Here is a 17,037-nt window from a genome sequence, read left to right as displayed (position 1 = left end):
CCATTAAGAACAATAGAGAGCTGCTAATATTTGTGGTCCCTTCCTCTTGGGAGCAGGAGACATCCATTCTCCTTGCAGCGGGGAGTCCTACAAGTGGAACCCCTTTAAAAATTTTAAGGAAGCCCCTTTAAAGTTTAAATATTGATGATAACCTATCTTCAGGATAGCTCACCAATATCTGATCGGTAGGGGTCCAACGCCCTACTGTTTAAAGAGGCTGCGGTGCTCCATGAGCACTGCAGCCTCCTCCTAGGCCAGTGATGTCATAGTTCACATGGCCTATGTGTAGCTCAGTCCCATTCAAGTGAATGGGCTGCAATACCAAACGCAGCCACTATACAATGGAAGGCACTGTGTTTGGTAAGCTGTGAGGAGGCTGCAACTCTCACTGCAGCGCCGCAGCTGATGAGCGTGCGTGCCGGGAATCGAACCCCCACCGATCAGATATTGATGACCTATCCTGAAGATTAGGTCCTCAATATTAAAAACTCAAATCAGATACAATACTCAAATCAGAGAAAGACAAATAAAATTCTTAACACCATCGACCCAACAAAAAATAAAACAAAAAAGTTGTGGAAAATGTATGATGAAGTTGTCAGGTTTGACATGGTTTATCAAAGGTGGAGCTCCACTTTAATGACCCAGCGGCGCGTTGGTTATATACATAAGTCCAATTGTAAGATGTGAAATAATTTTTCATAAAAAAGAAGAAAAAAAACTATTAACAGTGACCGTCATTATCTTATATTTACAAAACAAAAACATTTGCCACATTGAACGAGGCGGGAATTCTACCACAGCGGTAGTTTGTTATATACAAAAAAAAAAAAAAGAAGCCCAAAAACATTCATTTGGACAATTTATACAGTTGTGACGGAGAGCAGGGAGTTGTAGACCCTCGTACCATCGGGAGACCTCGCACCGTGTGTTAACAGTTCTTGTATTGTCATCCAGTTGTCAAAAACCTTTTTGTTGCGCTTCTTCATCATCTTTTTGTGGCTGAGGTCGATGATGTTGACCTCCTTGTTGTCTTCGGCCGTCTGTTTCTCCTTGAGACAATCCAGCCTGCTCTGCATCATGAACTCTCTTCTTTTCTTCTGCTCTGAAGCCTTGCGGAGATGTTGCTTCCGTTCCTCTTTGCTCCAATAACGTCCCATTTTCATCTCGCTAATGGCGTCGTCGTCCGTCGTCATGCCGCTCCTCTCTTCCTTGATCTTGATGGCACGTTCTCTCAACAACTTGTCTCGGACTGGTCGTTTCGTGATGTAACGCGTCCCATCGCTCCGTACCTTCACTTTCCATTCCATCCTGGTTTCTGCCGTGTTCTGAAAGTCTTTACACATGCTGACCAAACTCATTTGGCTTTGGGCGTACTCTACCGCAGATTTTTGTTGGATAAGCTGCATGTAGCTTTGATAGTGCTGAGCGTGGGCGGGGATGTGGGCGTGTTTATAAGGGGAGTGCCGAAACGGTGGCGCAAAGGAGTTAGATTGCTTCTCTGAGAGGCTTTTGCCTACCTCGATGGCTTTTTTGTCTTTGACTTCCGTGGGTTTGCTTGGGTCGGAGTCTTTGGCCTGTTGGAGGTGTCTGGCCGGGCTGGACTCTCGACTCTCTCCACTTGATCTCATATTCTTCTGGGCTGCATTGTAAACGGCACTACCCGCTGCCCCCTCGACACCTGGGCAGTTGGCAGCGTCGGCTGTCCTACGTAATGAGTTGTCAGGGGAAATCTCTAAAGTCAGGGGGGTGCTACGACAGCTTTCCCCGGTGTTGTAGGCACTTGAGCTGTCCTTGTCTGACTTTTCTGGCAGTTCGGTGATATCGGAAAGTTCGTGGCGGCGGACATCGATACTAGTGTTGTAATTTCGGAAACCGCTATTGTGTAGCATCCAGGACTCTCTGTATTGCTCTTTTAGCTGCTGCATTTTGTGTGCCCGTACAATGTTCAAACACTCAAGCTCGATGCTGTGCAACTCTTCGTTCAACATCTCCAGTTCCCGGTCTACACTCTCCTGGTCGCTCCGATTGGTCTCCATGGTGCTGGTTTGGTAATATCTACTGCGTTGCGAAGAGCTTTGCACCTGGCACTTGAGTTCGAGGAGCTCTCGGAATCTCTCGCACTCATCCATGGGGATGCCCAAGAAGTCAGCATCCGTGCAATCTGCAGATATGAAGGACTCGTTGCTGAACTGCATGTCTCCGCTCCCCAAAGTGTCCTGACTGTACATGAGTTTCTTCTGACTGCCAAGAGTATTTGAGGACGTTGTGTGATCGTCCTGCTCCGAACTCTCATCGTTGCGAGTGCTTTCGTCCGTGCGCCCAATGCCGCTGTCCTTCTCAATCTGGTTGGATAATATGGTTGCCGTGTCTGTGGTTCCTCCATCTTCGTCAAGTTTTTTCTAAAAATACACAACAAAAAAATTGGTCAAAATGGATTCATTCATTATTTATCAAAATTTAGAGAAGTATGGTATGATGATGCTCTGAAGGCAGAGGTAACACACCAAAAATCTAGGCAATTCCCTAACAAAATGTTATATATGATCTACATAGATCCAAAAATGTAGTAGAGGTTGACTAGTCGCTGTTCTGCTGGACAGCAATGTGGAGGCAACTGACAAAAGTCTGAAGCTGTAAACTATAGTCAGCTGGAAAACTAGAAAACGGCAGTGTGTGAAGAGGCTTTGTTGTGGTTTCCATAGAAACAGTGGTGGGGTCCATCACACCATGGATACTAATGGTCCAATGGGCCTTATTTGGGGGGGTCTATGATTTTGAGGGTAGAAGAGTCCTACATGCTGTGTTCATTTTCTTGTCAAATAAGATGAAGCCTCCAACACAGACGTGAACATAGCCTTAGCCATGTAGTATTTTTGGCATTTCCTAAGGCCTCATGCACATGACCTGCAATTTGCGGAACGGCACGGATAGCCTTCAATATAAAGGCCTATTCTTGTCCGCAAAGCGCGGACAAGAATAGGACATGTTATATTTTTTTTTGCGGGGCCACGGAACGGATTGAAGTGAATTGGGCCGCACCCGAGCCGCCAAAACGGCGGCTCGGATGCGGACCCAAACAACGGCCGTGTGCATGAGGCCTTAAAGAGATTTTCCAAATTTCTTTCATTTGGATAGGTCATCATTATATGATGGGTCGGGGTCTGACACCCAGGACCCCCGACGATTAGATGTTTGAGAAGGCACCAGCGCTCATCGTAGTCCTTCTTGCGGCTTTGCCTTGGTCATGTGACGTCATGGACATCACTCACATGGCCTAGGTGCAATGGGGCTGAGCTGCAGTACCAAGCACAGCCACTATACAATGGACGGCGCTGTGCTTGGTGAGCTCGAGAAGGCCGTGGAGCTACTGCGAGCGCCGGTGCCTTCTCAAACAACTATATCTGTAAAGAATAAATCAAGGCAACTGGACTTACTGTAGATTTCTTGAAAACGTGTCACTCGTTCTTCCAACGAGTGAAACGTTTTCAAGAAATCTACAGTAAGTCCAGTTGCCTTGTTTTATTCTTTACAGATGTACCATGACCTGGATAAATGAGAACCTTCACAGACATTTCTCAAACAACTGATCGGCGGGGTCCCAGGTGTCGGACCCCCACGATCTAATACTGATGACCTATCTAGGAGATAGGTCATCAGTTACAAATCTCGGAATACCACTTTAAGGCTACATTCACACAACTGTGTTTCTGGGCCCGCAATTCTGCAGAACCGGTGCAGACCCATTCATTTCAATGGGGGCAGCAAAAGATGCGGACAGCACACCGTGTGCCGTCCGCATCCGTAGCTCCGTTCCGCGGCGCCGCCCAAAAATACAGTGCATGTCCTAAGCATTTCTAAAATGGGCCACCCATTCCGTTCCACAAATTGGTGGCATCCGGGGCGCAGTTGTGTGAATGCACCTAAATTTACAGGAGGGATTAGCAGTCAAGCAATTTTATTCTAAATTCTCCACACACTCTTTGAGCCATTCCCGTTATAGTTTGAGATGACCCCGGCAGCTGCTTTCTTCCAAAACCAGCTCCACCCCTGTCCGCAGGTCATCTGTGGCATTACAGCTCAGTCCCAATCCCTTCAATAGAGCCGAACTGCCAGGCCATATACAACCCATGGCACTGTATTTGGAAAAAAAGCAGCCATGTTTTTTTCGGGTTTTTTTCGGGTTTTTTTCAACTCTGGACAACCCCTTTGAAAGGCCAACTTTGTTTTTCTGCCGAAACAGCGCCACTCTAGACCCTAGGCTATGTTTGGTATTGCAGCTCCTATTTGCCTGTAGACTACCATGCAGATAGAACAGACTGCAGGATCAGACGACACAAGGGGGAGTAACCATGGCGATGCATAGGTCTGCATATGCAAAACGGTAGAAGACTATTTCCATAATTAAAGCAGAAGACGCGGTTTTAATAGAGATTTTAAGATGCATTCATGATGCACCTCTTCCTCCTATATGGCTTGAACCCAATCCTATCTACCGTAATTCACTTGCATAGGGTTAAGCTGCAATACTAGACCCAACCTATGCACAAGGGTGGCGCTCTCTCTAAAAGGTCTTTTTTTTTCTAATCTACATCTGTGTATCTTCCATAGACGTTTCTTTCCTGCCCTGATGAGTCCTAACTGGATTATTTAGCAACTAGAACTTTTTAGAATTTAAAGAAAAAATATATATTTCATTCTTCCCCACACAAATACCACAAATCTCTCCGGCGGCCGGATCTTTCCGAGCTGTCAGTCGGTTATCTTAAACGCATCCAGTGAAAATAATGGAACGTTTTCAGCGCAAAATTTATCATCCTCTCCCCTGTGGGTCTTTAATGTAAAATTCTGACACCCCTCCCCTCCCCCGCTGTTCATAACCTCATCTATTCATTACAGCGGCCGGTTAGTTTAATCCGTTTAATGGAAGCCGGGAATGGGAATATCAGATCGGACAGGAGATGTTGACGGAGTACCTGCTGGAGCATGCTGGCTGTAAATTGCATTGCTTGGTGGTGCTGCTCCTCCAGCATGTCCATGTGTAAATCATCCAGGAAATCATTTCTGTCGTCGTCCATCCATCCTTCATCCAGCTGGGAAGAGATGACACCAGAACGTGTTGTCATGGGAACAATACTGGGAAAACCATCAGCCCTTCCCTATTACACGAATCTGCGCAGGTTTTAGCAGCCTTCCGATAATCCGGAATCTGCGCTGCTGGATTACCAGACAATACAGGAGTATAGATTATAGTCCTGAAAATTTAGGATTGTGCTAGCCCAGGGGTCCTATACGACACGTCAGACTTTCCGGACTATTGGAATTTTGCAGTACTACCTGCATTATCTACAATCCATTAGCTTTCTAATATCACGCGCGCCTATTTTTATTTCTTTAAAACGGCCACAGATGACAGCAAAGAGGAAAAACATTGGGGAGCATGTCTCTTAAAGGGCGTGTAGACTTTTGCAACCGCTTGTTTTACTGCTGCAGTGGATGCAAGCTAAAAAAAAACAATGAAGCAACTTTGCTAAGGCTCTTCAAAAAAATCTACAGCTCCATGGTAGACCTATGCGTCTCCATGGTTACAGACTACAAACACAACCTGTGTAGTCTGATCCTGCAGTCACGTTTTTTTTTTTCAAAGTTGCTTTGTTCCTTAGTTTATATTTATTGGAGCAATAGAAAAGGTTGCAAAAGTCTACATGCCCCGGGGTGCCCATGTTTCCCCACACTGCTGCTGCTTGTGGCACAGATGACATCAGAGAGGAGACAAAGTGGTGCAGACAGGGGGCAGATATCAGACCCCCCCATAGTAGACATTTATGGCTTATCTTTGGAATACCCCTTTAAACTTTTTTTTTTTTAAAGTGGTACCTACCTGTAGTTCTGGCCGGGCCACTAATAAGAAAACATTGGTGTCTTCACTGGTGAGAAGGGCGACGGCTTCTTCATGGTTGTGAACATCGATGCCGTTAATCTATAAGTCAAGAGACAATCATTCAGAGGTCTTCTAGGGTTCCTTGACATAGCTGATAAGCAAGTTTTTTTTTTCATCACTGACAGCAAGCGCAGATCTTGAAAATGGTGTGAAATTAAAAGGCTAGGTGTATTAGCAAATTGCAAAACTTTTTTATTGTACAATGACCAGCGGTGTACATAGACTAGGAAGGTGGAAATCAAAATAAACCCCCATTATGGTGCCTGGTATGCTTCCTCCTCGACCCCTTTCCCCCGGCTTCGACCAATTCCCCCGCCTCCGTTTTGGTGCCTGGTATGTTTTCCCCTCCACCCCTTTCCATGGCCTTGACCATTTCCCCTGGAGTAGGGAGTCTGCATAGTTTCTCACAACCTAGAGGCCAAAGGTGGGCTAAGGGCCCCTAAAATAGACTTCCCCTTTAAGCCCCATGTCTCTGCTGTGGAGGCGGAGTCTGCCTTGGAGAGAACCGATCCAGCTGCTACCCGATCCCCTGCCATGGACTCACCTGTATTATCCGATCTCCTTCTCTGATTCGTCCATCTTTAGCGGCAATGCTGTTAGGATCGATCTACAAAGAAGACACACACGTGGTGAGTGCACAGAATGCCGTTACATAGTAATACACATAGAGGCACTCCGCTTTCCCGCACCTCTGAAAGGCAATTCCAGACCCATAGTAAGACTGCTGCCCCTAACCCTGCATCTCAAAATCCTGGCCACGGCAGAGTGGTCACCCATAACCGCCAGTGTCTGCGGCACGTGTCTCACAAGTCTCTGCTCTGCTGCAGCCTGAACCATCTGACTACGGCCTCATGCACACGGCCGTTGTTTTGGTCCGCATCCGTTCCGTGGCAAATTGCGGAACACGTACGGACGCCATCCGTGTTTTGCGGATCCGCGATTTGCGGACCGCAAAACACACCACGGTCGTGTGCATGAGGCCTACCCTCATACTTGCTGGAGCTAAGCTGTTGTCAGTGATCTGCCCCAGTGGAGCCGAGCCAGAAAGCAGGCCAAGAAGGACAATACCTAGCTGGTGGTCATCCCCTACAGGAACTGATTTACGTATCATTTCGAGCTGCTGACTGGAGGGTTGTCTTAAAGGGAACCTTTCAGATTAAAAATTCGATCTGATCTGCATGCATCGTGTTATAGAACAGGAGGAGCTGAGCAGATTGATATATAGGTTGGTGGGAAAAGATTCAGTGCAATTTGTAATTTTCTTATTCTGGGCTTAGCAGTCCGGTGGGTGGTCCTACCTATTAATCGACTGCCTTAGGACCGCCCACCGGACTCCTAAGCCCAGAATAGGCAGAGATTTAGAATCATGAATAAAAAGCTATACAGAACATTTTCTCATAAAACTACACATAAATCTGCTTAGCTCCTCATGCTCTATAACATGCCGCCTGCAGATCAGATAGAATTTTCAATTTAACAGGTTCCCTTTAAGTCTTAAAGGGGTTGTCCAGAATGTTTTCATTTTTCCCCCCCACAGGCTATATTTGGTATTGCAACTCAACTCTATGCAAAAATAAATGAATGCCGTAATACCCCCTTTAAGGGGAATGTTTTAGTCATCAAATGCAGAATCTTGCCCAGACAATGACAGGATGTGGTCTCGGATCTCGGGGCCATAAAACTGGTATTGGGGTGATTTTTTAATCCCCTTTAACACTTTCATCATGTATGATATGGGCCGGGCCCAGTCTGAAATAATTGGAGATGTTCACGTTTGATCCTTATTGTGGCGCCCCCGGGGGTGACGATGTATAGAAAGCCGCCTGATACTACTCCTTACAGTAATCCCCCGGGTCTTACCTCACTGACGTAAATCCCCATGTCGTCCTCGTCATCCGTCCTGTAGCACACCGTCAGCCCCAGCTTATCCTGGCTGTTCAGTCTGTACAAGTCTATTTCCTAAAGGGGAGACAGCAGGGCAACTGTGAGGACATGCAGATGTAGCAGAGAGGAGTTTGTCAGATGTAAAAGGGGTGTTTCAGATGAGGGAGAGCTTCTTTTTTTTTTATAGTAATTAATTTTTTACATAGTGCGGGTTTGAATTATTGTTAGACAATACAATGTGGCTGTGCTGCGCATTTCAGATGAAGCAGAGCTGAGATTTCTTACGTAGGAGGGCTAAGTCTCAAATCAGGCACGGCTGAAGGTTTTGTTTTTAAAATGTAGGAGAGCTGAGTTTTCCCGATAATGCAGAGCCGAGCTTACTTAGCAATGCAGAGCTGAGTATTTTCAATGTAGGAAAGCTGTGTTTGTCAGATGTGTGAGATGTAGGAGAGCCGAGTTTGTCAGGCAATGCAGTGCTGAGTTTTTCTAATTTAACAGAAATGTATATTTTGGATCAGGAATAGATGGGTTTGCCGCATATAGCAGAGCTTAGTTTGTCACATCCAGGAGAGCTGGATGTGAATATTTCTTAGATGTGGGAGAGATGAGTCTTTGGAGACAATGCAGGGGTGAGGTTTTCGGACAATGAAGAGCTACGTTCATCAGATATTGCAGGACTGAGTTTGTCACTTGGCACTACCCATGACACCACTCTATTTTATAAACCTGCTACATTATCTTAACTCCCAAACCACATTGAGTGCGGCTTCAACTGCTCTAAATGACAAATTCTGCTCTGCTACATCGGTACTCCCTTCCCCTGGCGGCGTGTCATTCTGGTAATGGATGTCCCAGATCACTTTTCATTTCCCTGGAAAACGACTTCTTAACTTACTGAGCTCGCAGTGATTTAACATCAGAGCGATCAATGACGCCGCCTGTCAATACTGAGACATTCTACAGAAAGTAGAAAAAAGACCATTTATTGATCTTTCATGAAAGGAACGTTTACTACAAAGTCCGGAAAACACAAAAGACACCGTCACATCATCTGCTCCCCGCCACTGACACCAGGGACCGGGAGGAGGGGGGCATTATGGCGGCAGTTTATTAGACGAATGCTTGTCCTGCGGAAATAAATTGTACTGGAAATGTCCGCAATCTATCTATAGCTCTCATGTCTGTCTAATACCCATCTATCCATATATGTATCTCCTATCTATCTATCTATCTATCTATCTATCTATCTATCTATCTATCCATATATGTATCTCCTATCTATCTATCTATCCATCCATATATGTATCTCCTATCTATCTATCTATCTATCTATCCATCCATATATGTATCTCCTATCTATCTATCTATCTATCTATCTATCTATCTATCCATCCATATATGTATCTCCTATCTATCTATCTATCTATCTATCTCATATCTATCTATCTATCTATCTATCTATCTATCTCATATCTATCTATCTATCTATCATCTATCTATCTATCTATCTATCTATCTATCTATGTATCTCATATCTATCTATCTATCTATCTATCTATCTATCTATCTATCTATCTATCTCTCTCTCTCTCTCTCTCTATCTATCTATCTATCTATCCATCTCATATCTATCTATCTATCTATCATCTCATATCTATCTATCTATCTATCTCCCCAAAAAAACAGAAATCTCCCCAAAAAAATAGAGGTGTTTATTCACCTATGCTGGCAGCACGATGTTCCGGCTCTATGGCCTCTTTCACACGGGCGTTGCGGGTGCGTTGCGGGAACATGCACGATTTTTCCGCGCGAGTGCAAAACATTGTAATGCGTTTTACACTCGCGTGAGAAAAATCGCGCATGTTTGGTACCCAAACCCGAACTTCTTCACAGAAGTTCGGGCTTGGGATCGGTGTTCTGTAGATTGTATTATTTTTCCTTATAACATGGTTATAAGGGAAAATAATAGCATTCTGAATACAGAAAGCTTAGTACAATAGGGCTGGAGGGGTTAAAAAAAAATAATATATAATTTAACTCACCTTAATCCACTTGTTCGCGCAGCCGGCATCTCTTCTGTCTTCTTCTTTGCTGTGTGCAGGAAAAGGACCTGTGGTGACGTCACTCCGGTCATCACATGGTCCATCACATGATCCATCACCATGGTAAAAGATCATGTGACGGACCATGTGATGACCGGAGTGACGTCACCACAGATCCTTTTCCTGCAATCAGCAAAGAAGGAGACAGAAGAGATGCCGGCTGCGCGATCAAGTGGATTAAGGTGAGTTTAATTTTTATTTTATTTTTTAACCCCTCCAGCCCTATTTTACTATGCATTCTGTATTCAGAATGCGATTATTTTCCCTTATAACCATGTTATAAGGAAAAATAATAATGATCGGGTCCCCATCCCGATCGTCTCCTAGCAACCGTGCATGAAAATCGCACCGCATCCGCACTTGCTTGCGATTTTCACGCAACCCCATTTATTTCTATGGGGCCTGCGTTACGTGAAAAACGCACAAAGAGGAGCATGCTGCGATTTTCACGCAACGCACAAGTGATGCGTGAAAATCACCGCTCGTGTGCACAGCCCCATAGAAGTGAATGGGTCAGGATTCAGTGCGGGTGCAATGCGTTCAACTCACGCATCGCATCCGCGCGGAATACTCGTCCGTGTGAAAGGGGCCTATACGTCACACTTCCAGCGGGTGAATAAACATGTCTGTTTTTCATGGGAGTGCTGCCTGATTTCTATTTTTTGTATTTATGGGACGTTGTCAGACCTACGGGTGTGCACCTCCTTTTCTTTTCTTTTTTATATATATTTTTTAATTGATTCTATCTATCTATCTATCTATCTATCTATCTAAATCCCATATCTATCTTTCTTTCTATTATCTATCTATCTATCTATCTATCTATCTAAATCCCATATCTATCTTTCTTTCTATTATCTATCTATCTATCTATCTATCTATCTATCTATCTATCTATCTATCTATCTATCTATCTATCTTAAAGACCCTTGATATAAGATACCCTTCAGCCCTTTGCCACATGATGAGAATGTAAGCCTGGACCTATTGGCTGACCCTGCCGTACAGATGCTCGGTGCAGTACAGAGGGGCTCCTCAGTGGTGGGCAGTGACCGCATTAACATCAGGTTATGTCCTCAGCCCCCCGCCCGCCTGCCCGCCCAGGATAAGTAGGCCATGTATTAAGGATTCTCTGTCAGCTAATTAAGGAAGTGGCATTGACAGGATCCTTTCGCTGGGCCAGATGTCAGCCCTTCCTCCAACCCATGGACATAAGGCAGGGGGGTGATCTTGGCTCCCTAATGGGGAAAATATTTAAATGTGACATCTTTGCTAGCGGTCACAGAAGCGGCCCCCCTGTCACTTTTGGAGAGTGCTGGTAAATGGTCTTGTATTTGCTCGCCCCTCCCCTGTAAGGTTCTGCCTCTTATTACAAATCAATACAAATTAGCGCTATTTTAATCAAGGAATACGATGTACAAGATGTCATTCGGCACAAGGGATGGCGAGAAGCCCGACAGACGTAAAACAAATTCATGTGAATAATTGATGGAGAACGTGGTCTGACAGCTGCTGTAACTGGTCACCTCTCCCGCCTGGCGTACGGTGACATCAATGATGTTTCTACTTGACACTTAAAGCAGTTATTCATTGTATCGTGAAAAGTTCTGCACCTTTTGAATATAATTTTTGTTCCAATTATTCATCGTTTTCAAGATCTCTGCTAGCTGTCAGTGAACGGAAATTCTGAAATGTCTCCTGATCCTGTGTTGCTCACAAAGTAGCACACCAGCGAGCACTCTCAGCATATGATGAGCGCATATTTTCAGTCTATGAATATAAAAAAAAAAATATTTCCATTCACTGACAGCAAGAAGAATGCATACCCTAATAGGGCATATGGACAAGGGCTGCTGGAATGAGACAACCCTTTTAACTGTTTGAGTAGAGCAAAAAAAAAAAGTTCAACATTAGTTTCCTATAGCAACCAATCAGGCTCATGTTTTAATTTTTAAAAGAGGGTTTGAGACATGAGAGCTGATTGGTTCTTTGTTGACTCCTCCCCTACACTAGTAAATCTCCCCCAAGGTACCTAAACCCCCGGTAATATTACTGGAGTCTCCCTCTACTGTGAAGGGGGTAGAGTATCCATTTGATTTTGTAATTCATTACTTCAGCTGTAAGCAAGGGAGGCAAGGGAAGGTAAAGCCCCGCCTACGAGGAACCCTGCTTCTGTAATCACCTTCTGTATACAATTCTGTCTACAGCGTGACATGATTAGAAGTCACTTATCCAGAATGTTAGCTAATTTAGCTCACTGATCCTCATAAAATTGTGGACTTGCTAACTGTTCCATGATTATAGCAGTCCGCAGCAGTGTGATGATTGTGGTGGAATTATCTATTTGTGTACAGAACTAGCGTTCAATTATCTCAAAAGAACATACCTCCAATTCTAACTCATCTCTGTCAATATCTTGAGGCAAACCTCCCATGAAGTCGTTGGGGTCAAAATATTCGTGAGGTGATGAATGCCTGGAAAAAGAAGCGAGGATTTGAGAACACGCCCCTTCTCTGGCTAACGACCAATTATTCTGTTATTCCCATTGGCACAAATTGAAATTGTCAAAAGTGCAAAAACTGAATCCTGTATTATTCATAATTAAAGCCTGCTAAATGGCGAGACGATAATAAGGACGGGTCTTTGGTGCTGTTTGTGTTCAGGACAGAACTGGGGTTGGTGGTTTTTGAAATGCAAATATTTCATTAATACAACAGAAAGGTGCGAGGAGCATTCAGAGAGAGGACGGTCACCGCCATTAATTCCTCGCTCATCATCACAAACGAGGCAAAATATACCGTAAATGAAAGCAGAACTAAAAAAACATATTAATCAGTGTTACAACGTGCCAGGCAATCTCATCTCATATCTAAACCAAAATCTATCTATTTATCTATCAACCTCATATCTATCTACCTTGCCGTCTATATCTATCTATCTATCTATCTATCTCATATCTATCTACCTTCCCGTCTATCTATCTATCTATCTATCTATCTATCTATCTCATATCTATCTACCTTCCCGTCTATCTATCTATCTATCTATCTATCTATCTATCTATCTATCTATCTATTATCTATCTATCTATCTCATATCTATCTATCTATCCATCCATCCACCCCAGACCCTAGCCCTGAATAAGCAGTTGTCTTGACATTGACAGCTCTATCCGTCCCTCGGGGGCGGTGACCTTGCAGGATTGTGACACCTCAGCTTGTCTTCTGCATGCTGTGCTGGAATTGCCGTTCTCAGGTGGCACACTCGCCAGACACACCCCGTGGCACTTGTTTTCTCTGTGTCTGCATTTCTAATTATCATGTGAACGTCTCTTGGTAGCCCCATTACTATATCTGTGCCCAAAGCAGAGAATCTTAGTTTCCGAGACCAAATACTATGTACAATATAAGAACCCTCCAACTGTTTGTCACCAATTACTACCGACACCCCACCGATTGAGTGCCCATGTGGGAGCTGTAATGGCAGCCATATAGACTGTTATCCAGCTTTCCTAGACCCTGAATGACGGTTCTGTCTTGTTAGGCAGTTGTGCTAAGCAGAGGACGTATCAAATGTCCAGAAGTCTGGGAGCTCTAATGAGGGAGATGGAGGTAGTCACCCAGCTTTCCCATCCATATGGATGGAGAATGGAGGTCCAGCTACAGCTTTGTCATACTGTTAACTCCTGCTCATAAAGTAGGGTATCTTAACCTACGGACAATGGAGCCCCAGGAAGGCTGTGGATAGAGTGCTTAAAGGGTTGTCCTTTTCGGACAATCCCTTTTTGTTAAGAGAATCCAATAAGATGTAATCTACAGGCAAGTGTGCAGTTTTCCTGCAGCTCCACCGCAGGGGAAATGGAGTATTACACAATTCTCGTTAGAATCAATTGGCTGTCCTTGTAAAACATGGACAAGCTGGGTCCTCCAGTGAGAGAGACACTCTTTGTTGTAGATCTCAAAGTTTTTAAAGGGGTTCTTCCTAGACTTTTACTGAGGATAGGTTATCATTATCAGATCAGGTCCAAATCGCAGCACCACCACCATTCTGCAGTAGCTCCAGCGTGGGCAACAGGCATCGGAAGTGAACAGCTTCATCCAATGTGTAGTGGTCAGGTCTGGTTCCTAAAGGCCCCGGTCAGTCTACAGTGGATGGAGCGGTATAATTCTAGTATCTATTTCCAGGAATTTTCCTGGTAGGATGGCACTTGGTGGGTACATGGTTGGAATTGAAGATCATGGGAATATTACCGTGGGTCTTGGACTTCCCCATGGTCTCAAGGAACAGGTAAGTGAATATAGCCCAACTGTCCAAAAGATGTCGGAGTATCGGAATTGTAGCCGCCCAGCTCTCAACAGACCTTCAAACTAACATAACAGGGATCTATGGGGTTCACACTTACTCTTCATTTAAGAGATAGGGGTTCAGAGCAGACACTGACGGAGACGGAGAGTTCATTTTGGTCAGAGACATGATGTGCTCGAAGGTTATGTCAGTCTGTGTCCCCATGTCCATCATCGGGGTGTCGGAGGGGGGGCTGTACATCTTTGTGCGAGGGGTTCTCCGTAGAACTTGCACCACGATTGGTTCTTTGGCTGTTTTAAAGGCTTCCACCGCTTGGTCATGCGTGGCTCTTGATAAGTCTTTTCCATTTACCTGCAGAGAACATAAAAGAACATTAAACGGACTTTCCTCTCATCTTCTTCCCATGTTAAAGACATCACAATATTTAAAGGGGCTGTCCAGAATGAAAAGGCGAGACGTGCTTATTCCATAAACAGCGCCACTCTCGTCCTTGGGCTGTGCCAGGTATTGCAGCTCAACCTCTTTAAAGGGGGTTGTCTGGTTTCCTATATTGATGACCCATCCTCTCAGGATAGGTCATCAATATCAGATTGGAGGGGGTCCGACTCATGTCACCCCCCGCGATCAGCTGTTTGAAGAGACTACAGCTCTCCTGCGATTGCTGCGCCCTCTTAACTGTTTACCTGCTTGCAGGAGCACTGCAGCCTCTTCAAACAGCTGTCCGACAGGGGCGCCAGGAGTCGGACCCCCAATGATCTGATATTGATGATCTATCCTGAGGATAAGTCATCAGTATAGGAAACCGGACAACCTCTTTACTGGCCACAACCTGTGGACAACAGTGGCGCTATTTCTGGAGAAAAAGGTCAACTCTTTTCAGCCAGGAATGCGCTCAGAGCCATTGTTACTTCCTTTCGGATGATCCTCCTGGCAGGGGATATAAATTATTTAAAACAGCAGGGGGAGACAACGAGCAGGGGAAAAAGTTCCTCCCACAATAAAGAGAATATAAAATCTATGCTCCTTCCCGAGATATGATAGGAGTTATATTCAGACTCAAATGAAACGCATTGAGCACAACATTTTCAAAAAATGTCTTCACCCTGTTACTCACAAAGGGAGTCATGTATTCACGTGCCATGACTCTAAGCAGACGGTCTAATGAGCTCATTATATTTTCGCTTTTTTTTTTCCCCACGTTTTTCCGTCCTGTGAATTGACTGAAGCTTTGTGTCTGCGTTATCTCCGCTCTAACAGTGTTCATCGCAGGACGCAGGCAGCGGAACACATTGACTGCCTCCAGCTACAGGTAATAAACCGCTCTTATCACAGACGAGGCGGCAATCAATATTCTGAGATACTTGTTGTTCTATAAACCCCAGAGCTTGTCCTGCTGGTTGTAATGTTACCTGCAGCACCATCCCCCTCCCCTCCCCTCCCAAAGAGAGACACAGTACAGCTTCAAGGACATGAAGGTATTAAAGGAATATCTATGTTTATTGAAAGTATTACAGGCCTTGTCCAAGATTAGGAAAAAGTTTTCCAGTTGAACTTTTGTGTTTTTTTCCATAGGCTGTGTCTGGTGTTGCAGCTCAACTTCATTCGCTTGAATGCTGTGGTACCAGTCACAACTCATGGGTGATAGTGCCTCTGTTTCTGGAAACGCATACAAGTTCTGTAATTTAAATGGCTTAAAAAAAATTCATAACCCTAATAAGGGAATTCCTAGTAAATTGGGTGGGGTGTGCGCTATTCAGGATCCTCATCTAACGGTCAGAGTGGAGAGTGGTTCCCAAGAGAGTCTCTCGCTCAGGAGGACATAGCCTGTCCAACAATACACAGAAAACCCATTGGTTTAAATAGGCACAGCGTAATTCTTCATATCCCCTGTGGTGACGCTGCAGAAAAACTAAACACTTACGGCCACAAATTATAAGTGAGGTCCTAGAAGAGTGGTCCTTCTAACAAAGAGGGATTGCTCAAAACGGAGACCTTCTTTAAGGCGGCCATACACTGGGATGTGTAAATAGCACCACCAACGCCCATTCACAGCCTGCCGGTACACAGGACCAATGCAACGCAAGTGCGACCCCATAAATTATTATGCCTGTGAAGATCGCCACGTCCATACAAAAGCCGAGCTCCGCAAACGGTCACATGACAAATCCTATATATACAAGTTTACTTCCCATTTTAGTAGCGACAGCCATCATCCAGTGAATAGTAGCCACCTGAGCCATAAGTCCTGTTAAAGGGGATTTCCACTAAACACCATCTATTAGTAAATCAGAAGTTTAAGTGGTCACTGAAATCTAGTAATTCAGTTTTTTTTAAACTTACAGAGATATTGCCCGTTTTCCGGGATATTGTGGCAGCCATTTTAGAGAAAGTTACAACAGGAAGCAGCCATATTGACTATCACGATCGAATGAACGTCTCAAAAACTGGGGGGATTAATAGAACAAGTAAGAAGAAATTAATTTAAAGTTAACAACCAACATGTCTTCACTTCCTGCTGTCACTTGAAAAAAAAAAAATGGCGGCCATGTGTCACGCAGGTTTCTTAAAGGGACCCAATTTCAAATGCCTAGCTATGCAGTAAAAAGAAATCTAGGGGTGTATTCGTAGATATTCTATTCTGTAGTCTAGAAAAGCTCACGGGGGGTCATAATAGCAGCCATATTTATTGTCACCCACCTTACCAAGAACTAAGAAAATGCGGAAATACAGTTTTAACACCTTGACAGATGAGTATGTAATTTAGTAATAACATTTTTCCCATGTAACCCTTAGCCTCACCGTCAT

The 17,037-nt window shown here is 44.5% G+C and overlaps 1 protein-coding gene across 4 annotated transcripts in view; it reads right to left on the bottom strand.

Annotated features, from left to right (window-relative positions):
• Nucleotides 1-366: 366 nt before the first annotated feature.
• PDZRN3 (PDZ domain containing ring finger 3) overlaps nucleotides 367-17,037 on the bottom strand; it is a 210,787-nt gene continuing 194,116 nt past the window's right edge. For all 4 annotated transcript variants that reach the window (XM_040406640.1, XM_040406641.1, XM_040406642.1 and 1 more), the window contains 7 exons: nucleotides 14,330-14,583; nucleotides 12,314-12,401; nucleotides 7,802-7,900; nucleotides 6,486-6,548; nucleotides 5,882-5,980; nucleotides 4,977-5,093; nucleotides 367-2,402 (listed from right to left, as the gene is read on the bottom strand). In XM_040406640.1, coding sequence (XP_040262574.1) covers nucleotides 864-2,402; nucleotides 4,977-5,093; nucleotides 5,882-5,980; nucleotides 6,486-6,548; nucleotides 7,802-7,900; nucleotides 12,314-12,401; nucleotides 14,330-14,583 — 2,259 coding nt within the window. In that variant the 3' untranslated portion in view covers nucleotides 367-863. The remainder of the gene's footprint in view (nucleotides 2,403-4,976; nucleotides 5,094-5,881; nucleotides 5,981-6,485; nucleotides 6,549-7,801; nucleotides 7,901-12,313; nucleotides 12,402-14,329; nucleotides 14,584-17,037) is intronic.

Source organism: Bufo bufo, chromosome 9 (genome assembly GCF_905171765.1).
Source record: "Bufo bufo chromosome 9, aBufBuf1.1, whole genome shotgun sequence".
Taxonomy (NCBI): domain Eukaryota; kingdom Metazoa; phylum Chordata; class Amphibia; order Anura; family Bufonidae; genus Bufo; species Bufo bufo.
This window is presented reverse-complemented; position numbering and strand designations above follow the sequence as displayed.